A 23836-nucleotide genomic window follows, 5' to 3' on the forward strand; every position below is an offset into this window, starting at 1 on the left:
TTTTTTTCATTTTGTGGTGGGTTGACCGTTGACTTTTCGAGGAATTCTAACTCAAAGAAGATGACCCCTCTTTTTCCCAAAGTAGAAAAGTAGTCATCATGAAAAAGGATCCCTCCACAACAAGACAAAATAGTGCCACTTTCGAGTCCAATTAATTGCATTTAAAATGCTCAGATTTGGAAGCTTCAAGTCCGGGCCAGAGGTTCATTGCAATATCTCTTCAATTCCCCAATGATATGCTCTCAGAACTCTCTAATATAGAATATTTTGAGGGTATAACTTTTATTCATGAGCTCCGTGGATGGGTTTAGGCCTATTTACAGGTGTACACCCGTATAATTAAATAGCAGCCTGAGACTCCCGGACTATATACCGGCAGTTTTAGTGACGAATGGAGCTCGAGGATAAGATGTATTGTTCTTATTGGTAGAATAAAAATGAATGAATGAATGAATGAAGTAAAGAAAGGGGTCGATTTATTTTAAAATTAAAACAATACTTAATGTTGTCCCGCTGGCTCGCCCCTAGCTTCGCATGACTGGCAAATTTGCCTCGCTGCGACAGTAAGGTTATCTACGCTTGGTGTAAGTTCTCGGGTGGTTTGGAGTAACCTCTGAAGATGAGCGGCGACTGTCAGTACTTTCCTTATAAAGCATATTTATATTTAAACTATAGGAAACTTGGGCAAAAATGGGGCTAACGCGGGAAAACAGGTAAATTAGGCACTAGACCGAAGTGATCTTAGCAGATTGTAAGACAAGTGACAGTAACGTCTTGGACGACATTCAACGGGGAGCCACTGAGCATCGGGCATTTACACCAAGTGTGACTATTGTGAAAAATGTTGCCTATTAATGACGGCTTCAAATGGTGGATCAGTGCGTCACAAGGGACAATCCACATGCCTGTGTCTATCCGGAATTTGCGTAATATAAGTGCATTTGTAAAAATATATAAGCGCCCTCTTTTACTCCGGCAATTAACTTTGAACCTGGAACACAGTCTGATGTGATAGAAACGACTGTAACATAGTCCAGTTTCCAAGTACCGATTTTAACCATGATCCTATTCGACCGTTTCTTAAAGTGGGTCATTTTTTCGGGACAAAGTTTCTTGCTCTATGGTACGCCAAAGTACACCTCCTCCCTCCCCCGCAAGCAGTCCCCATCCACGTACATGTAATCAGTTTTGTCAGTCGGCAATGTCCACTGCATGCCCACCCCATCCCATGGGCCCACCCAGTGTTCTTTCGTCAACGAATAGCGCCATCTATTGTCTGATCAGATTTTTCTTCTTTATTCTTTTTTGTCAAGAGAGGGCGGTGTACTCCCCGCGGATTTGATTAGGGGATTTCCCATGGGATTTCCCCAGAAATCTCCGCGTTGATGACGTTCCCAGAATTCAGAAAGGAGTGGTTGGTCCCCAAATTCTTCTTTCATGACCACTTCAGAGACTTCATGAAGCTCAATTGGTGAGATTTTGATGATTAGGCTAGCCTACAATCCTGGCCAAATCTCGCTGCGCTCCATCAGCTGTAGCCCCACTACTAGTGGCCACATGCACACTAGTGGGGCTCAGGAAGTGTCCCAACCATTTTGGCCGGGATTGTAGATTGAGTATTAACTCCAGCTCTAGAGCTGGAGGCACAACTACATGTACGTTAAGAACCGGGTCGTAAGAATCCCGAAATCCCGGACTGTATTTCCTCAGTGCATTACAAAAACGGTCCATTTTCCCCTATATTATAATCCCGACCCAGATTCCATAATTCGGCGATCGTGAAATGTACATGTAGGGCCCCTGTTTTGTTTTGATCAAATTGGAGTCAAAAATGTTTTTTATTGCTCAAAAATCACCTTTACAATCAAAAGCAGACTTTTCTCAATTCTATTTCTAATAACACCTGTTTTGCAATTTTGAAAAGATTCTTGGGGTAGAAATCACGATTTTCCTGCGCGGTTTGTGCCTTGCGATTCAGGGCGCTGTGCGGGCTCACGGTACATCGCGCGGTGATCGCCATCTTTATTTTCAGGTCGCGTGTTGTCGCCGTGCTGTCATCGTCATTTTACCCTCAAATTTCCCTCAAAAAATCAAAACCCTGCCCTCTATCTATGACATACCTGTTTATTGAGAATGACGCCAACTAGTTTGGTAGGCCCAATAATTTTAAAGTGGATTTTGTTCCCTTATAGGAACCGCGCCCTACACTTAACGATCGCACATAATTCATACCTCATACGATGCAGCAGACATTCATGAAACTAGTATTAGTAATAATCGACTTCAAACAGAACAACGAAGACTAAAATATGGAATTTTTCGATGATTTTGGTGGCGATTCTCCAGAAATTATGAGAAAAAATGATCGCGCGACACTATTCTGCCGACTGCTTTGACTAAAAAAAAACATTGGCCATCAAAAACATCAGATTAACCTCAAAACAGCCTCCAAATTACTAGATATGCCACCTGAGGTACAAGGAGAGATCGATGAGTAAAATCTAGGTACATGTACTAAAGTTTGCTTACGAGTTGGATGAAAAGTGAAATTTCCCGTTCAATTCCGAGAGCTCCCCTCATGATCGATCGTGAACACGTTAAATTTCCGACTCGTGTTTGAACATCGCGATGTGGACGTACGTGCCCAGCGTTCATTCAATGGTCCCAGCACGATTCCGTTACCGAGCGCGATACATCGATTATGATAATGAGTAGACTGCATATGGATCTCGCTTGTACACACGAGTGCATTTCGAACGATGATACGGAGTCGGGAACTAGGGTAGCTATCAGCAGAAACCAGTTCAAGCTAGTCTGCTTACTGCATGAGGTATGAATTATAGAATCTGGGTTGGGATTATATACGGGAAAATAAACCGGGGAAATGGACTGGGGAAATACAGTCAGGGATTTCGGGATTCTTACGACCCGGTTCTTATAACGTAGTTGTAAGAACCAGCTCTAATGCGATAAGCATATGAGCATTGTTCAGTGCGGGCCATAGACTAGGGTTAGTCCGAGTAACTAGGACTCTACGAATCGCCTTTTTTAACATTTGAACATGGTCGGGCGATAGTAGACCAATCACAGGGCACTTTGATTGCATCACCTGGATTGGTAACGTGGTTGTGCCTCCAGCTCTAATGTGATATGCATTAGAGCTGGAGACACTCAAGCTAAGTTCAAGCTTAGTCCGAAAATTTGGGACTCTCAATATGAGAGTCCCACAACTGAAGGTATTGAAAACATGCAAAACAAGAAAATAGAATGGCACACTCATTTTGAAATCACTTGACTTCCCTCTTATGTGCACAACAGTGAAGTAAAGTCTCCTGTGAAAAGACCCACGTAGACTGTACAGTGCAGGTGTGTAATATAGCATGATGCCCAAGTGTGTACAGTTGACATGTTATGACAGGAATCAGGAAACAGCTGCCAGGATTCAGAAATGTCTGTACACAGTAAGAGAATCCTGGGAATACTTGGCAACGATTGGTTTCGTAGTGTGTGTCACTTTCTGTATCATTGTGGGTTAAATAGACGTGTACATGTACATTTGTTGGCCCTACTAATTTTGTTAAAGGGTTCGTGTACTAATTTTTAATGCAATCCTTGAAAATGCACTGCTGTGTCCCATTTTACCCCACTTTCAATTTTTGTTTTGCCATTTTGAAGGGTATTTTTAGCGTCTTCCTGGAATGACATCACAGCAACAGCAACACAGTTGTCCGGAAAAGTTTGGACAATTTCAAATGTTTAAAGTGCACTTTTCAATATCGGAAACCAATTTTTGGGATGTCGATTTGTTTTCATACATTTAAGAGGAGTAGAAAGTTGCACAAAATGTGTTCTGATGAGGTTGGTGATGAGTATCACATGAGGACTATTCAAATGCTCTCATGTAAGTTTTACTTACATACATTGTTGTACACTCACCAAACTTAATGCACAATGGGTACTAGTCCGATTTGCGTAGATAGGTGTATAGTTGTTTAGTGTAGCACTTTCGTCACAGATAGCATTGCTGACAATGACACAGAGCATTAAATAAGTCCTACGTATGTTTTTCAAACACGTGTATGTCCATTTTTATTTTAAATGGGAAATACCCAGACTTGGGCTTTAAGTGCTCAAAATGATGCAAAAGAAGATCAGGCCAACTTTACTCTTTCTTTAACCGGCAAATTTCTCCAAAACTGGGCAAAAGAAAAGTTCCTCAGTATTTCACCAACCAAGTTTGAAGACTCAATTCCATTTTTAAAGGAGACTTTTCTTCAATATTCGGCAAGTGATTTCAAAATGAGGCTAAAGACTAGACTTCTACATGTCCATCCATGGTCCAACTGTTTGACAAGACTGACTTCTTCATTCATTGTCATTAGTCTGGTGCCTGACTAAGGAGAAGTGTGTAGAAATAGTGACCAGTACCCGACATCCTAGATATTTCTTGTATTGCATGTTTTCAGTACGTTGGGACTCCCATACACATATTGAGAGTCTCAAATTTTCGGACTGGGAAATACCCATCTTGGAATGTGTTTTGATGGTAATTTAGTTTTTCTCTTGCAATTCTTCTCAGGTTGCTTCAAATACATCTACTGCAATTACCATGAACATGAATCTTCTGGTGAGTTATCTAAAGAAAAGTTCAATGTAGGGCTGTCCTGCTTATAAATTGAATATTTGAATATACGATCATCAACCCAATATTTGAATATAGGCCTATCTAGCTTTTTAACTGGTTTGAATATTCGGAAGGAGCAAACTATGCACCACACGACTGTGATGTTTATTAATCGTAAAATTGCACCCCTTTGTTGTCAGATGCTGCTGTTTGTCGGTGGCGACAGCAACTTTTTTGTCGACAGCAGTTCGATTCTCATCCTTTTAGCAGGCTTAAGCCCTTGTCCATTATAAATGACTTGCTGCAAAACATTCAGTTTAGCAGCCCATAACATCGACTGCTGCATGCAAAGTTTTGAATACTCGGTCCAATGCAGTTTTGAGTACCCTAGTTCAATTGCAAGCACCCCGGCCATTTTGACAAAATACCGACTTGCAGCACCTCAAAAAAGTTTTAAGTCTTCACTGTTTTTCGACAGATTTCTTCTGACAACCTTGTCAGAGTATTGAACATATTTAATAAATAAATAATTTAATAAATTAACCCCATGCCCACGGGAAGCGGTCATGGCCGCGGCCGCTAATCCTCATTGGAATGCAGTTGCCAGCTGTGGTATGCCGTGGCACACGGCTAGTGGGTAGTTCCACAGCTGCTGCTTTTGTGCAGTCCCGCTACCACACAAAGGCTGTGCTGTCATGCAGGCCACTTGCTCTATGTGTGGAGGAATGTCCCCATTATAACCCGTCCTAGGGTTAAGCATATAACAATATTTTGAAAAGTTCCAAAGTTTTTATATTTCTAATGTATAAAATACAAAAATGTAATCTTGTGGTCTTTGCCCACAAAATGAAGTAGATTTTTTGTTTGTTTACATTTTGTAGCATGTTCTTCAACTTGGCGTCAATTTTAGCATTTTTTTTGTTGATCATGTTTGATTGCCATGATTGCAGGCAGTCCTTTCCACAGGATTTGTGGTAATCGTTTTGTCCAAGTATGCTGAAGCTGTTCTTTGGCCAACTATACATAGAGAAGGGCGGACTGGAAGTTGCAATGTTGGTACAACATGTGCAGATGGGTAAGAAATGTTATTCAGTAGTTAACTGGTGTTATGAAAAACATCAATTTAAAAAAAAAATGTATTGCACCTTAAAAAAAATGTATTGCATATTGTTTTGTATTTTATTTATTTAGGGATAGGCGTGAAAAAGGGCACTCGCCTATCTATCCTTAAAAGGTAGACAACTTTTTTTAACCCCCCCCCCCCCTAAAAAAATGGCTACACCACTGCCTTTACATGTAACTGGGTTTAAAGTGTATGATCCATACCATGCCAAACAGCACAGTATCTTACACCCCCATTTTATTTCAAACCAATGCAAAATATTTGTAACTATCATATATTTCTGTCTTCTCACTTGGGAACGCCACTTGGGTACGCCACTGGTGTATGTATGTGGAATTAACTTGAAAATAGGTCATGTTCTGGTGAACACAGGGGGAAAAATGCTTTCATATTCATTGTCCTCCATAGCTTCATCGACACCACAAAGCAGCACTCCACGTGTTAAACCATATTTTTTTCGGTTTTCAGTTTTTTACATTTTTAATTATTATTCATCAAGGTCTACCATTGCATGAAATTTCAAAGTTTCGAAGAGTTGTACTCTAATTATCCATGGCAACTTTGGAACAAAAGTGACAATTTTTGTTTTCACAAAGTAATATCAATTTCCATTTACCATTGTAATACATGGAGCGCACTGTGCTCAAATGCAATCAAAAACGTTTTCACGAAGAAGCACCCTCCTTGTTTGAGTGCGTGCGCTGACCTCCGTTTTCACAAAGTAGCACTCTCGTAGTGTTGTAAATAATGAAGCGTACTACTTCGTGACAACAGAATGTATAGTTTCGAGGGATTTTTGTTTAACGAACTAGCACTCACTTGTTTTCTCCTATTTCTTGTTGATTTAATATGCAAATGGGTCAAAAACAGCAAATTTAATAATTCAATACATCAAGTGTCCACAACGAGAAACCCAGATGAAAAAACTCTGCAGTTTTGAAGTAAAGTGTTGTGCTAGAAGGTGTTCAACTTTAAAGAGGTTGTGGAATGCTCGAAGACATTTCCGTCATTTTTCGGGTATATGTAGCCTAAGGTGTGATGAAATAAAAACGACTATTATTTCTGTCATAAAATGAGTACAAAAGGTACTTTTGAGAGCTATTTTTCAAGTCCTGTCATGCCTGTTTTGACCCGAACGTGCAATTTGTGTAAAGGTCGTCGTTGCGGGCAGCAAACAAAACACAGTAAATCGTGACGTAATAAACAGGACTCCCGATGCAGAGTAGCATAAACGAGTCCTGTTTATTACGTCACGATTTACTGTGTTTTGTTTGCTGCCCGCAACGACGACTTTTACACAAATTGCACGTTCGGGTCAAAACAGGACCTGAAAAATAGCTTTCAAAAGTACCCTTTGTACTCATTTCATGACAGAAACAATAGTCGTTTTTATTTCATCACACCTTAGGCTACATATACCCAAAAAATGACGGAAATGTTTTCGAGCATTCCACAACCTCTTTAAACACTGTTTTCTTCGATTGCTAGTTTTTACTGGTATTAAAGTACATGAGTGCTACTTCGTGGTGTCACTGACGATATTACCAAGTCAAGTTGGCAAAGGGCCAGAATAAAGTTGGTTCATAAAAGTATGTGTGTAATTGATTTCTGCTTCGTTCAATTCCTTGTAGATTCTATTGTGCTGGCGGAGAGTGCCTGAAATGCTCTCCCTGTCCAGATCTCAACACCTATCATAAAAACCAGCTAACGGTCTTTCGAGATTGTCTACGGCAGGGGCTGTGTCCTCACGTATGCAGTCAAATGTATTTACCGCTTCATCAGCAAGCCAACCAGTCGTTTTGTTTCCATCTGCGCTCATCACAAGGTACGCTATGTTGAGCTTGTGAAGCATTGGCCGTGTTCCCTGACTAATGGCACATGTGGGTGTGATGGTTTTCTGACTGGTGTCCTGTGGATAAAACGAAAAAGAAACTGCCAATATGGGCGAGCTCAGTTGGTACACGGTAGCGCCTTGCTGTAGCGTTACACGGGATTGCAGACTCAATTCCTGGCTTCAGTCAGTTTTTTTTGTTCTTATAATATGTGTAAAGGTACCATTAAAGGGAAGATACAACATTTGCAAACATCATAAAACGAATTGAAACGAATGAGCAAATTATCACGAAATATCTTACTGGATTGTTAGGGAATGACAGTCTCAAGCATCCTGTAAAGTTGTGGCTCCTGGTATGCTGGCATTTTCAAGAAAAAATGTATTTTTCAAACTCTGGTCGGCCGACCAGCGTTGGAGAAAACTGGCTTTTTTTCAAAAAGTGCTCCTAATTTTTCATATTGAGTTCGTCTGCATTTTCTTTGCAATTGATTACACACCTGTGAAGACTACAAGCCTGCTAGACTGATTCTATGATCTTACAATTCCCCAAACTCTATAAATTGCTCCGTTTCATCTTAAAAGGGGTCAGGGAACCAGACTACAAGAATATGATTGGTTTTCTTGGTTTTTCCAGCATATACGAACCCAAAACTAAAACAAGTCAGTGTAACAATATTTGCAATAACATACTAATCCTCTCCAAATCCATTTATTTCTGAAAATTGCAGCAAAAGCAAATGTTGTACATTCCCTTTAAGGAGACATGTGTTATCGTAAATTCTTCGCACGATGGGAGACATCGGTCATTAGGGAGACATTTTCATGTCTCCCTAATGTCACAGCCCCCTTTAGAGGCAAAATCTTACCGTCGCAATTAGATTATATTTGTTGCTCGTGGTCTACTTAGTAAACATACCAAAATTTATGGGAAAAGGACAAGGGAATTTTGGCTAAGGGCACATTTAAGTTTGAAACATTTTGTACACAAGTCTATGGGGATGTTTCCCAAATGTCCAATCCAGGGTTATAATTATTAATATTATTATTATTTATTTCTGGTAATGAAACCAAGGATTCCTCAAAGGCACCCTAGGCACTGTAGCTCGCAAGCCTGAAGAAACCTGTAGAGAGGAGACAGTGAGAAGAAATTACAGTTTTTCAGGTGGGAGGAAAACCCCAGAAGAATATTCTGGGAAAAACCCACGGAATCAGGTAGGGACTGAAAACCCAATCCACATATTGGCCCAGGCGGGATTCGCACCCGGGTCACAGCGGTGGAAGGCAAGGAAAGTACCACTACGCCAACCTGACTCCCTTGAATATTAAATAATTAAATCGTGTCAACAAAGTTTGTTAAAAATCAAATTAAATTTCACTGACATGTCGCCTTGGCTGAAAATTAAAAAGTGGAACATGCTTTATTTCTATAGTTTAATTTCTCAAAAATCGATTCACTCGCCATTTTCTGCTTTTAGGTTGTAACATACGATCATGTGACAACGAAGGTACGCTAGACATGCAAGCATGCCGCTGCTTATGCAGCACCAACAGGAATGGAACCGATTGCTCTGGTACGTACTGGTTCTTGACCTTTTAGGCTGTCTATTTTTGTTAAGAATCTAGTATCTGATTACTAGAAACTGCGTTTGACCAATTATATTCAAATATTCGAAACTGCAATTGCGTGCTGCGCAGGGAAAAAGCTAGACAAAAAGTGGGCCAGTTAAAAATTACCTGTAGCAGTGGATATGGGCGCTGCAGAGTTTCGCAGTTTATAAGTATTGTATAACTGTAAAAGGGCGTTAACCTGCTGAAAGGATAACGCCCTACCTAGAGCAAAAGTTTTAACTGCTAAAACCTTATCATTATCAAACCTTTTTTCAGGTTATAATACAAGTACTAAGACGTTTGACCACTAGATCAGTGTTACATTTACCTTTGCATGTATTTTCTTCAGAGTGTGGACTATCGTGTTTGAATGGAGGCACACTAGATGATTCAGATTGCCAGTGCAGATGTGATAAGGACTGGACCGGGATGAACTGCTCTGGTAAGGACTACTGGTGAATATGGGTTCCGTGCTCGAACTTTTGTGAGCCCAGTTTCATAGAGCTGCTTAAGCATAAAATTTGCTTAAGCACATACAAAAATTGCTTAGTAAAATCAGGTTTCCCGCCAAAACTCCATGCGATATTCACTGCTTGTGACTGGTATTTAGCTGTTGTTTACTTAGCATAACAATCGCATGGAGTTTTGGCCGGTAACCTGATTTTATTAAGCAAGACTTTTTTGTGCTTAAGCAAATTTTGTGCTTATAAGCAGGGCCCAATTTCATAGAGCTGCTTAAGCACAAAATTTGCTTAAGCACATACAAAAATTGCTTAGTAAAATCAGGTTTCCCGCCAAAACTCCATGCGATGTTCACTGCTTGTGACTGGTATTTAGCTGTTGTTTACTTAGCATAACAATCGCATGGAGTTTTGGCCGGTAACCTGATTTTATAAAGCAAGACTTTTTTGTGCTTAAGCAAATTTTGTGCTTATAAGCAGGGCCCAATTTCATAGAGCTGCTTAAGCACAAAATTTGCTTAAGCACGAAAAACACATTGCTTAGTAAAATCACGTAACCCACCAAAACTCCTTGCGATGTACATTGCTTGTGACTGGTATTTAGCTGTTGTTTACTTAGCATAACAATCGCATGGAGTTTTGGCCGGTAACCTGATTTTATTAAGCAAGACTTTTTTGTGCTTAAGCAAATTTTGTGCTTATAAGCAGCTCTATGAAATTGGCCCCAGATGTGTGTACTGATTCATGCGCTAAATTATGAGCTACATGTAGTTTACTTCATGTTATCTAGAGTGCTGTATTTCCTATTACTATACCTCATACATATTCATGATCGAGAGCCGAGTTATCACTGGTTCATTCACCATCGCGTGTCAGCCGCTAGTTTTGTTGTTTACCAAGGGTTCTTTACGAAGCAATCTTAGAACTAGTGCACGGGCGTAATGCGCACGCGCGAACATCACCCTTGCAGCATGCAGGAGCTACATGAAATAAGATGGGCACACGCACAACAAGACTTTACCGAGAAAACTTATGTGTAACTTCATGTAATTTTTGTGAATATGTATGAGGTATAGTAAAACAAATAAAACATGGTTTTAGAAGTTGAAACATGGTTTTAGAAGTCGGTATTAAAAGTTAAGACTAGTCGCCGAGGGACTAGTCTGTCAACTTCCAATACCTTGGGGAGCTAATATCGATTATAACACCTCACCCACAGATTCTGTATCTCGATTGGCCGAGATCGAGTCACATGGCATTCACTGTTTTTGCTATCTCACTGTGCACTGCCAAACGTACTATACCCGTAGCAACCAGAGTACTATACGCATAACCGGTATTGTGTGCAAATGCATATGGGTGTACGCATTGCACGTGTTCTAAAATGCTAGCGCAACAGAGCGAAGGGTTCAAACATTTTGTGAAGGGGTAGTTTTGGAAAAGTGCAAGTAAATTCTCAACTAATTTTGTATCAAAATAGAAATTAATCAGTTATCGCTTAAAATCAAGCAGAATCTGTGGGAGAGGTGTTATAAAACAAATATTGACTGCTTTATCTCGAAGTGTAGTAAAACTAGCCTCCCTCGGTGATCCATGGAGCATTCTATTTTCCCTCGGAATGCTTCATGGATCACCTGTAGTTTTACTACACCACTCGAAGCAGTCGGTACTTGTATATTATAACACCTCACCCACAAATTCTGTGTCTTGATTGGCCGAGAGCGAGTCACATGTTACTTTCTTAATTTTGCTATCTTTCTGTGCACGGCCGAAAGTACTATGCGCATAGCAACCAAAGTACTATACCATTAGCAACCAAAGTACTATTTCCACAGCGTGGTATTTGTGTGCAAATGCATGCTGGTGTGCGCGTTGTGCGTAGCGCGTATTATTCCAAAGAGAGCGCGCCGCAGACTTGGGTTCAAACATTTCGTGAAGGGGTAGTTTTTAAGAGAGAAATACATTTTCCACCAATTTTGTATTGAAATTGAAGTTTATTTCAGCTGTGTTCAGATTTAAAAAACTTAAAATATTAAAATCAAGCAGAATCTTTCGGTGAAGTGTTATAAAACAAATATTGAATGCTTTATCTCGTGGTGAAGTAAAACTAGCCTCCCTCGGTGATCCATGGAGCATTCTATTTTCCCTCGGCTTCGCCTCGGGAAAATAGAATGTCCATGGATCACCTCGGGAGGCTAGTTTTACTACACCACTCGAAGCATTCAATATTTGTATACTATCAACCCTCAAACCATGTTTTATTTGTATACTGTTGGGATCAGTGATTGATCGAAATCCGCATATACTTTTTTTCAGAGTGTGGACTATCGTGTTTGAATGGAGGCACATTGGATGTTCCAGATTGCCAGTGTAAATGTGATAAAGATTGGACCGGGCGGGACTGCTCCAGTGAGTACTTCATCTAAAAAAAAAATGATCAAATTTGTTTGATTAACAAGATGGAAATGCGTGCCAGGGTGATTGCTTTGACATTTTCTATTTTTAGAATCATCATTTTCAGATTGCGGGCTGAAGTTCTGTCTGAATGGTGGTACACTGAATCCTACAGCATGCCAGTGTTCGTGCAGTGAGGGTTGGTCTGGACACAACTGCTCTGGTGAGTGCAACTACATGTACATGTACAAATAGAAAATCTCAGGGATGTAGTCCACAATATATATTGACTGCTTCGAGTGATGTGGTAAACAGCTAGCCTCCCAGGGTGATCCATGGAGCTAAAGGTTCTGTGACACTGTCAAGTCCATGCATGGCGTTCATATTGCGTTGGTGAAATTCTTTAAAATGTAACAAAACACGCCAAAGACACAGGATTCATGGCGCGAGTGGCTTGCAATGCGTCTCTGTGAAGTCCACCAGAAGTCTAAGACGTCCGTGTGGCGTTCTATAGCGTCCTTGCGGCGTTCTCTATGAGTTCCATTGAAGACCAACTAGAAGTCTGTGCGGCGTCCTCTGCATCCTGGCTGCATTCTCTGCATCCTCACTGCGTCCTCATGGCGTCCGATAAGTTGTGACTTTAAAACGTATGTGGGACATCAGCTGCCAGAAGTGCGGTGTGTATAAATACTTGGCCCAAAACGGGCGATAGTCATTGAGTCTTCATGTTTGAACGGCATAGACGCAGGAGAGGTGCAGTCCTGCATGCACGCCCAGTTTGGCAGTTTGGCATTCAGCGAAGTCCTTGGAGTCCCTCTGAAGTCCTCAAGTAGTATCAATGAGTCCCCACGACGTCATCTGCGTTCTCACCGCGTTTTAGTCAATTTTCTTGGTCGCAGTATGAACTCCATACCAGAACGTGACAGTGTGACAGGCCTTTAGGAAATGGAATGCTACATGAATCACCAAGAGAGGTCATCAGCTACACCACAAGTAAAAGCAGTCAATATTTGACAGGGCTCGAAATTAGCAGGAGGAGGTGGCTAAAATGCACCCGTAAATCTCCAAAATGATCCCGTATGCTTAGTATAATTGTGGAATATCCCCTTGCGCAGCAAGGGTCTATGATATGTGAGCAGAGTCGGTGATTAGTTATGAAACTAGACTGCGTCTTGACCTCGAAATTCTGACCATTCAACGGGCACCTTCTATATTGAGTCTTCGGTAACCCGTTATCATAGACATCTAATAAAACCTAGACAGGACATATCTGTTATGCTTTTACGTTGTGAATTGTGTTAGCAAAAATAGGCTACGTCACGCAGCCTGTAACAATATGTAACGCGATGCGTGAATGCCTGTGGCTTTGAATGATCATCACATAATTATTTTAAATAACGCGGGTAATGCGAATGCCCTCTTGCACGTTCACGTCGCGCAGCATTTTACTAACGATTTTGAAAAGCCAATGTCGGGTTTTATTTATTCTCTATGCCCGTTGTTGTATTACAAACACATGGCATCCAAATCGACCAATCAACAGCTTAGTCCAGATTTCGGAATGAGTTCAGTGACGTCATGTCGACTCGGATTGGCTGGCGCGAGGGGCTGCATAAACTTGCATGCTTAGGTATATCAGACGTTGGACTGGAAATAGGGAGGGCTCCGTTGGACAACGGGTGCCGATACCCAGACTACTGTATGCTCTGATATCAAGAGCAACCACTCTAAGTGCCCATCTCCGTTTCAACATGGAGGAATTCCTGACTTATTTTATTTGCGCCACAAAGGCTATCGAAACTGGCACACAACTTTGCCTTCATTAATGTAGAAATACATTAAAGCTATAGTCCATCATTATCAGCCATCCAAAAAGTAACTGGCGTAATTATTGTTGAAAAACAAACTTGGTAAATGAAAGATAGTAAGGGAACTAAACTCCCTGTGAAATTATTCTTTCTGGGAAGCTGTCATTTTGAAGTAATCAACGAAAGAAGGCATTTCCAACGGTGATTCTTAAGAAGCACCGTAGGAAAATTTAAATTAGTTATAGTAGTTTGTTTTGTTATTCAGCGCAGCGCGTGCAAGTATTGGAACGACGCACACGCGCGCGCGGTTGTTACAATTCGTCGGATCAGTGCGCGACGTCGCGTATAGCTGCAATTCAAAACATGATTCAGTAACTTTTGATTTGAAATTGAGATCTTAGAATGCTGTTTTTCTCGGAATGTACAGCTGAAGCTTAGCTGAAACTTTATCAGGTTAGTTGCTTAGTATCCTTTATTAGATTTTGAACTCTGTTGTTGCTTCAAACGAACAAAATGCACAAATTACAAATGATGGACTATAGCTTTAATGTAGAAATACATTAAATGGTCGATGATTCTTAAGAATAATGGAGATTTTAAGTTGTGCACTCCACTATTCTCAATGTTTTAGTCATTACGGCCGCTAGCCAACACCGGCTGTATATCACTCAGTATCAGTGTGCATGACTGCACTGTGTAGCGGGCAACAGACCACACGCTGCAGCAGAAATTTCGTGGAAACAGGTAATGCTGTATCGCTTCAAGTACAAGCGGTACAACTCAAAACAAATAGATTAAAACGGAAAAATTACACACCCAGAAAAGAGAGATCTCGTTCTGGAATTAACTCGCAGAAATGTTCGTTCAATATCAATGTGTGTTTAAAGGGAAAATACAACATTTGCAAACATCAAAAAATAAAACTACCAAATCATTTTGAAATACCTTGCTGGACTGTTAGTGAATGACAGTGTAAAGCATCCTGTAAAATCATGGCACCTGGTATACTGTCATTTTCAAGAAAAGTGGTATTTTTGTATCAATTTCCAACGCTGATCGGCCGATCAGCGTTGGAAAAAACTGGCTGTTTTTCAAATACTGGCCCCAGTTGACCATCGCACTTGTTTGCAATCGATTACACACCTATGAAGGGTACAAGCCAGCTAGACTGGTTCCCTGACCTTACAATTCCCCAATATATGTAAACTAGCTGCTCTGTTTCTTCTTAAATGGAGTCAGGGAACCAGACTACAGGAAAATGATTGTTTTTCTTGGTTTTTATAGCATTTTCGAACCCAAAACCTCAAAAAAGTCAGTGTAACTATATTTGCTATATATTTCCAACCCCCCAATTCCATCCATTTCTGAAAATTACAGCAAAAGCATATGATGTATATTCACTTTAATAGGCATTGTTGCATTTTTGAAGGACAGAATAAATACATCTTATTCTCTGCCTAGAGAGCAGATATAATGAAAAACTAGAGTTTGTTCATAGAATATATAGAATAGTGTCTGGTATCTTGCCAGGTATGGATGATTTGGGGCTGTGATCTGAGTGCAAACCTAATAGTTGGGATCTTTTTTGATTATTTGCTAAAAGGGAAAAGTCAAAAAGTGTATCACCAACAATCGGAGGGACTCAATTTTTTGCTCTGCCTGTAGCATGTAAAAAATTCAACTTCTGTTTGTTTTTTTCCTGAAATACAGAACCACAGACGGAGGGAGGAAATCCTCCTACCCAAACAAATGTCGACGGTAAGTAAAAACCCAGTCACTATGAGCAGCGCAGGTGGACCCCAAAGGAATTTTATTTCAGAAGGGCACGTGTGGAGTGTCGTGGTCTCATGGTCTTTAACATAGAACTCATAGTCTGCGGATAATTCTGCAGGTTGTGGGTTTGAGTCCAGCCTGGGGTTGTGGTGCGTGTGCCCTTGGGCAAGGCGCTTTGTCACACCCCACCCAGGAGTAAATGGGTACCTATGACGGCAGAGATGGTCATTGTGATTGATTTTAGCTGCTTTGCGCTGATATGCCATCCAGCATCATGTAAGCTGTGTATACTCCTGGGATCATCTTTAAAATGTTTCGTTGGCCCGATGATTACTTGTCAAAAAAATAATTGTATGCACTTTGATCCTAGCTAAACGAAATATATAAATAAGTATCCATTATTATTTTTTAAATTATTTAAAGCTATAGTCCATCATTTGTAATTAGTGCATTTTGTTCGTTTGAAGCAACAAAAGTGTTCAAAATCTAATGAAGGATACTGAACAACTTACCTGATGAAGTTTCAGCTCAGCTTCAGCTTCATATTCCGAGAAAAACAGCATTCTGAATTGCAGCTTTACGCGATGTCGCGCACTGATAGCAACCGAATTATAGCAACCGCGCGCGCCTGTGCGTCGTTCCAATGCTTGTGCGCGCTGCGCCGAATAACAAAACGAACAACTAATTTAAATTTTCCTACGGTGCTTCTTAAGAAGCACCGTTGGAAATGCCTTCTTTCGTTGATTTCTTCAAAATGAGAGCTTGCCAGAAAGGATAATTTCACAGGGAGTTTAGTCCCCTTACTATCTTTCAACCAGTATGATTTTCAACAATAATTACGCCAGTTACTTTTTTGGATAGCTGCAAATGATGGACTATAGCTTTAACAACCAGCATGCAGCAAATGATCAAGAAAGTGGTGAAAACAGTTATCTTCATGTGGGGGAACTATACATGTACACATATGTTTGTAATTTCTTTATTTTGGAGTAGGCGGAGAGCCTTTTCCACTGTATGTCTTTGGAATCATCGGTGGAGGAATTCTAGCTGTTGTTGCTACTTGGTGTATTTCGAAGAAATTCGGATGCAGTTTCAAGTCAAGTTCCCCATCTCTTGATGTAGAAAGAGATGGCCTCATAGAATGTGAGTATTACATTGAACTATCCACGCGAATGCGATTGCAAAGCGAATTTGACGTCATGAAACATTCGCTGCGAAATTCGCCTGGGTAAAAATATGTTCAACTTTTACGAATTCGCAGCGCGAATTCTTGCCATGACGTCACAAATTCGCGTTCGCTTTCGCTTTCGCTTTTGTGCCCAGTTTGAACCGGGCTTTAAGGATGTAACTTTGCATTTCATTTTGTAAACATTTAGCAAATATTTTAAGAACCGTTTAAACATTTAAACGCTAAGCCATTTCACAAAATGAAGGCTGACACCTGCCTTTATAACTGCTGACTGGCATTATTGGCATGATAAACATAACGATTGACATAATAAATAGTGGCAGTCATTGAACAAATGAAACTTAACTATGAGCACCCCAAATGTGATCAAGTACTGCAGTTCTTCTGAGTTTTTATGAATTAATTAGATTTGAAAACATCTTTAATTATATGTGATATGTATGTTTAAGTCAAAGGAATATCGCGTGAACGTAGTCTTTTTTTATATTTCTTGTTCGATTAAACATTTGGAAAGTTAGTAAATGGATTTAGAATTTATTTTAGAATCTGAAATTGCCAGGCAAACACCCCCTTTGGAGAATTGGATGAAAACGAATTTTGGTTATTCTATAAATTTTCGGCCTACTTTTTCCTATCTCTGTTGACATATATTTGTAAATTCTGGAAGCATTCCATGGTGCCTTAGTTCTTCATACATGGCGGTGTAGAGCAACTACTAACCCAACAATAGTAAATTATATAAGACATGTGCTTGCTTTTCCTTAGAAAAGGGTCCAAAGATTACAAAGTTTTTTAAACTTGGGTCCCCAAAAAATGCAAGAAAGTAGAGGCGACTATTTCAAGGCGAGGTGTAATTAGCTGGCTTGCATTTGCAAGGTGCACGCAGATTTACCTCATTATCAGTACGTGTCACTAAAGTGTTAAAATGCAATGCACCGTATTTGTAAATTATATGCGATGCAGTGAACATGTACAGGACTGGTAAAGAAAAAGCGGCACCCAAAAATAATCATGACATGGAAGCCCATTTAATAAACTACTTTTAAGTGAGAAAATCATTTCAATTGCTCTACACGTAAAAATGTTATCACTATTTAAACGAAGTAACCCTAAAATCAGTTTCGTCCAAAAAAGCAGTGTGTGTTCTGACTGTTTGGAACAACAAAGAAAATGACACAGAATACTTGTTTCAACAACTGTAGAACACACAATATCTTTATTAACAACCCTGCTTTGGCTAACAACAGGATTTCTATAATCCACTCTTCTTTTTTTAATGGGCCTTCAAAAGGACTGTGTTGAACATTTTTAACTTTCTAAACTGAGGTTTTATCACTGGTAATTTTTTAATACAATTGTAACAACAATTCTTGAAATGGCATTTTTGGACAAAATAGATTGTAGGATCATTTCATTTAAATGGTGACATAAGTTGAACGGATTGAGCAATTGAAGCAGTTTTTTTTCAACTAAAAGTAGTTTATTAAATTGGCTTACCAGTCATAATATTTTTGGTGCTGCATATTTTTTTTAATATGAAATATATTTCTTTGGGTATGGTTTCCGCTTTTTTTTACTCACACTGTATATGAGGTAAATTAGTTGCAACGCAGTATCTGTGAGGTACTCTATATGCAGCGCAGTGTATATGAAAGAAACGGGTATTTTGATGGACTGGACACATGGCCGTTTTAGTCCGATGAAATTGCAGTATCAAATTCATGATATAACAGACATCTCTTCATAACCTTATCCTGATTTAGGTTACTTGGAAGTGTCTGGCATTACCCAGCAAAGCATCTCAGTCAAGGCCAAGAATCCAAGCCAGAAATTCAATGGCAAGAAGATGAAGTTTTCTTGTCAGAAAGCAGACAGTTCACAGGATCCTCTTCAGAAGTGGTCTAGTGCAAGGACGTGGAACATCGATGTCATCTTGCAACACACGTTTGAAGAGCTTCTCCCGGGCGTGAATTACGTCATCTCACTTCATCAACACAGACATGTGCAGCATGCGGTGAGAACGCAAGACGCCACCACATGTGAGTGAAATTGGATGTCGTCGCGTCAGTGCAACAAGGTCGTATCTCCTAAAATGGCATGAACGCAAAACGCGAGTTTTGGAATGTCAAAAGGGCGTATCTCGCTTAAGATAACCCGAATGTACACGCAAAGTCAATGGACGTCGAGATACGACCTTGTTGCACGGAGCGTATTTGCGCGAGATACGACTTTGTTGCAGAATGGAGTTACGACCTCGTTGCACTGACGCGACGATGTAGGTTAAATAATAACACAGCTGGTCCTGTGCCTAATAAGTGGTGAGCGGCATGTAGTACAGTGTGAAAGACCCGCTGAAGGTAACATTTGAAAAGGAAACATTTTTTGAAGCAGTGACACTAATAATCTATTGTTTACCTTAATTTTAAACGCTCACGGTTGAGAAAGTTTTATTCCAAACTAATACTTGGTGTAAACAAACTTGACACACTACTGTTATTGTTCTGCACTGTACTGTTTTGCACTGTTTTCCCTGACCCTCTCCAAATGTGATACGATCAAGCTAGATGAGTCGTTTTTCGACCCTGGTCAAAATTTGGTTTATTACAGATTTGAAAAGAGCACAATCTCAGCATTACTGCTGTGAAAACCGCATCCTGATACCATCTTTAGTTAAAAAATTATGGAAGTCGGAACACCAAGAGATGTGATGAAGTGATGTGATGAAGTGGCCCTACATGTATTTTGGCCTGCATCTCCAAATGAAAATTCCCGACAAACGACTCATGTAGCTTGATCGCATCACAAATGTCTCCACTTTTGAGACAAGAGTGAATGCATTTCTCATGTCTCAGCAGTTTTGTCAGTTTTTATGTAGTGTTCAAGGCCATTTTTCCATCTTTTGGTAGCTTTATTAGGCCCTTGTTGTGATAGTCACGTGTGTGAATACAAGTCTGTGTGTTCAGCATTAAAGCTTCAGAATAATAAAGCAATTGAATGTGCCAAATAGTTTCCCGTGATTCATAAAACAAATCTGTATTTAGTTTTTATTTGAATGTTTTTTTCTACCATAACAGATTATCCACTGTCAGTCGATGTGAGTGGCACATCTGCCACCATCAGTGGTCTGAATCAGCTTCACATCAATGCTGTACAAGTCTGCCCGTGCCTGATGCTGCCTAGGTGTAAGAACTGGATTAACATCTCTCCAGGACAGAATGAGTTGGTAATCTCCGACATACCTCCAGGCATTGAGTACTTTGTGAAAGCTGGAACTGTAGACAGTGAGCAGCTACCATCTCGACAGAAATTCAGATGTAAAGTAGAGGGGAAACTACATGTAGATGTACAAGGTAAGACTGCATCTCGCACAAAAAGAAACTAAGCAGTTTTTATAATCATCCTTGTTTACATATTTCTCGGTGAACAAAAAGGGGCATAACAGCCTGAAATCCCCCCAAATTTCATGTTTTAGATGTTTACTTATCCTATTTCAAAGATCTGGTTGCAAGGAAACTAACCTAATGTCTTAATTAACGTTCCCGAGAAAAGATGAAAAACCCCGGTTGTTTACATCGGACGCAGCGGACAGTTTTTGGCATAAGAACATACATGTACTTATTTCAAGCCGTCTCTATTCAATAAACTGTACACGTTGTGTGTGTGTCGCATAATACCCACAGCAGCAAAACACAAATGTTGTTTCTAACACGCCTGCGGAATGCGAACCTCTGTGTTGCTGGACCGACAACTAGCATCAACAGCTCGATTTTTCAGAGACAAAATTGTGACCCTCAAAATTCGTTATCGCATTTCATTCTTTCCATTGCATTGGAAAAGAGCTTCTTTTTATCTGGTGAGGCCAGGGTGCGTTTTGGGACAAATATTTGAATGAAACGTGATCAACGACCGACCAATCAGATAATGAGGATTTTTTCAGGTGTTGTATAACATGAAATTCGCGAGACTGCCACATATTCAACAACTGATGTGTGCCTGGATTGAAAACTAGCATCAACAGCTCGATTTTTCGGAGTCAAACATTAATTGTGACCCTCAATTTGTTCTCGCAAGAAAAACACCCAGTTTTTAAAGTAGTGTTACTGATGTGTGAACGTTTATATCCTACTTTTAAAGGCGCTTTCCAATTAATATAATTTTGTTTAAAAAGTATTTTGTAGTCCAATTGGGTGCATTCCAGGCCGGATAATATCCATCTTATAAAAAGTGGGATATAGGTTGTTTTTTTTTATTGTTTGTTTGATTACTCTTGACGAAAATGTGCAAAAAACATTACACTCTTTCAACCTCTGTTTTTCCCCAGAAATCACACAGGACCACAGGACAAGCAACTGCGTAACTTTCGAAGAAGCTCTCAAATCTGTTGATCTGAAAAAGTCCCTACAAGTCGAGTTTGATTCTACGAGAGATAATCCGCATCTGCCTGAAATGGTCGCCCAGGCATTGGGATTGGATGGAGATGATCGTAGAATCATCACAGGTGCCAGTAGTGAGCACGTTGAGAAACTCGATCAAATCCTGACCAGCAGGGACAATGACACCCAAGTTCACGACCTAATAGAGCGCCTTCTACTCATGGAGCAGAGGAGTGATACGGAGATGAGGCCAAGGAAAGAAGCAGAGGCGTTCTTAATCAAAGTGGTTGGACACACATGGACCCGCTTCCATTGCCTTGAGTGCATTCGTCTGCTTCACCAAGAACATAGCGTTTAGCATTGTCAATCTGCAAACACGGTAAAACGTCACATGCTTAACCCTAACTCCCTAGGCATTTTGCTAGGATGCAACCTGAATTTCGCAAAAGGGCAATTCCACGGTTACTCACGTTACATTTTCGTAATGTGAGTAACCAATTTTGTGCGTCTTGTTTATCATACTTAACACATTTTTCTGGATGTCATCTTTGGTGCTTAGGTAGGTCTAGGTCTACTCTATCTACCATGGGGATAACAGTTATTAAACCTTTTCAGTAAGGTAATTACAGCCCAAGGAAACTCAAAAGTACATCAAAAATGTAATGTGAGTAGCCGCGGAATTGCCCAAAATCCTCCACCTGCCTCTATGCAAAAATTGTATTCAGCCTCAATCCTCCAAAATCATCCGTTATTTCTTGAATGTGGTCCTTAGAAGGGCGACCACTGCCTCAAACCTTCAAAATCCTCAAGCAATCACTGTCAATGGGTGGTATGTATAAAAACTAGCATCTGCTCTTACTACCAATTTTTAAGCATTTATTTGCATCTGTATGAATAAAATCAAGCAAACGCTTTGACTAAAAAGCATTTGCTGAAATCTGAAATGATTTACTTTTTAGTTTTTAGCTTTTGCCAGACTTTAAGTTTTTACTTCGTTTTGTATGAATAAAAAAAGTATTTAATGCTCATTTTTCAAGGCTGGGTTGGGACAAAAAATGCTGCATTTATTAATGTTAATTGCATAAAATTAATACAGAAGATGTTCACAAACTACATATAACACCATACACTTTATGGATCTTTCAAAAACTTTTAATCTGCTTTTTTGATATTCCGATAGTGGAAGAGCAAATGTCCACTTTTCGTTCCAATAAGTTAATGCTTATAATGATTTTGTCCATACATGCAAGTACACACAGAGAATTTGTGGATTTTCCTTTTCCATTCAGTTTGTGAATAGAATTAAATTCTTACCATGTTACTAGAAGTTATTTTATTCTGAAATAGCTATGGGCTATAGCTATAGCTAATAAGTACCCAGTCAACCACCAGAAAAGGTGAGTTGGGGTGACCTAGACTGGTTCCTGATCCATCCACTGCATATTTTGAATGTATCCCAAGTTAACTGGAGGCGGGGATTAGTCTCGGAGACTATCCCAAGTTGAATTTGAACGTATTCGCGCGCCGATGATGCCTGATGCTCACGCGAAGACACTGGCTAATATAGCTTTTGCTCATTTAGGAAGTCGTGCGTACTTGGCGCGCGAACCAAAACAGTACGCGCCCGCTGTGTGTCCAGTCCACGGAGTTCTCAAAAGAGGTAAAAACGCGCCCTCTTTTGTTGGTGCATGGAGCCCATAGGTAATATGTTGTAAATATATGTGCGGAGCTTTCAATGTAATCATGTCATGATGCTGTGTGGAAAACTATTTTTCCATCATCCAAATTATAATTGCATTATTTTTTTCAGTGCAGTCTGAAAAAGACAATGGTGGAAAGAGCTGGAAGTCCAAAAAACTTAAATTTCAGAATTAATGGCAATATACGACAATTGCGAATATCAAAAGACCAAACTACCAATTATTATGAAATGCCTTACTTGACTGTTAGTGAATAATAGTCTCAAGCATCCTGTAAAATCATGGTAGCATGGTGTGCTGTCATTTTCAAGAAAGGTGATATGTATCAATTTCCAACGATGGTTGGCTGACTGTCGTTGGGAAAATCGATTTTATTTATTTATGGTAATGAAACAAAAGCCCAAAGAAACCTATAGAAAGGAGACAATGACAAGAAATTACAGTTTTAGAGGTAGGAGGAAAAGCCCAGGAGAATATTCTGGGGAAAACCCACGGAATCAGGCAGGGACTGAAAACCCAATCCACATATTGGCCCAGGCGGGATTTGAACCCAGGTCACAGCCTTGGAAGGCAGGGAAAGTACCGCTACGACAATTACCCGATTCCCCAACCTGAATATCTGTATTGATAGTGTAAAGAAAAAGTAAGGAGTTTGTGATTGACATTTGTAAAATATTGTCATTATGAGTTATAGGTTGTACATAATTATTATGTACCTCAATGCTGTACATATAACAGCTTTTGTGTATATATTCATATTTCTTTTGCTCTCACTTGGAGACAAATGAGTTTATATTTTTTGTGTAATCTAGAGTATGAGCGAACATTTGAAATTATTTCCTATTTGCTTATTATACGTATCTTATTACAAAATTCAGTTGCGATTCAGTTGTGTAAAGAAATCTCTGGATGAAATCTGTATTGTGAAGATAACAGGACTGTAAATGAC

At 39.9% G+C, this 23836-nt stretch overlaps 2 protein-coding genes across 3 annotated transcripts; both read left to right on the forward strand.

Annotated features, from left to right (window-relative positions):
* The first annotated feature begins 1318 nt into the window (after positions 1-1318).
* On the forward strand, positions 1319-15647 carry LOC119728442 (multiple epidermal growth factor-like domains protein 10). 2 transcript variants are annotated; one of them, XM_038200683.1, is made up of 9 exons: positions 1319-1471; positions 4580-4627; positions 5575-5699; positions 7379-7572; positions 9057-9152; positions 9539-9631; positions 11967-12059; positions 12157-12267; positions 15563-15647. In XM_038200683.1, exons 2-9 carry the CDS (start codon positions 4610-4612, stop codon positions 15616-15618), a joined length of 786 nt encoding a protein of 261 aa, XP_038056611.1. In that variant the 5' UTR covers positions 1319-1471; positions 4580-4609; the 3' UTR covers positions 15619-15647. The 2 variants fall into 2 exon arrangements, with proteins under 2 accessions (XP_038056611.1, XP_038056612.1); XM_038200684.1 differs by having other exon boundaries at positions 12172-12267.
* An 871-nt stretch (positions 15648-16518) lies between these two features.
* Positions 16519-21642, forward strand: LOC119728443. The gene is made up of 4 exons (XM_038200685.1): positions 16519-16768; positions 18578-18853; positions 19889-20164; positions 21136-21642. The coding sequence occupies exons 2-4, from the start codon at positions 18661-18663 to the stop codon at positions 21543-21545; spliced, it is 879 nt and encodes a 292-aa protein (XP_038056613.1). The 5' UTR covers positions 16519-16768; positions 18578-18660; the 3' UTR covers positions 21546-21642.
* The last annotated feature ends 2194 nt before the right edge of the window (positions 21643-23836 follow it).

Source organism: Patiria miniata, unplaced genomic scaffold (genome assembly GCF_015706575.1).
Source record: "Patiria miniata isolate m_02_andy unplaced genomic scaffold, ASM1570657v1 HiC_scaffold_20, whole genome shotgun sequence".
NCBI classification, from domain to species: Eukaryota; Metazoa; Echinodermata; class Asteroidea; order Valvatida; family Asterinidae; genus Patiria; species Patiria miniata.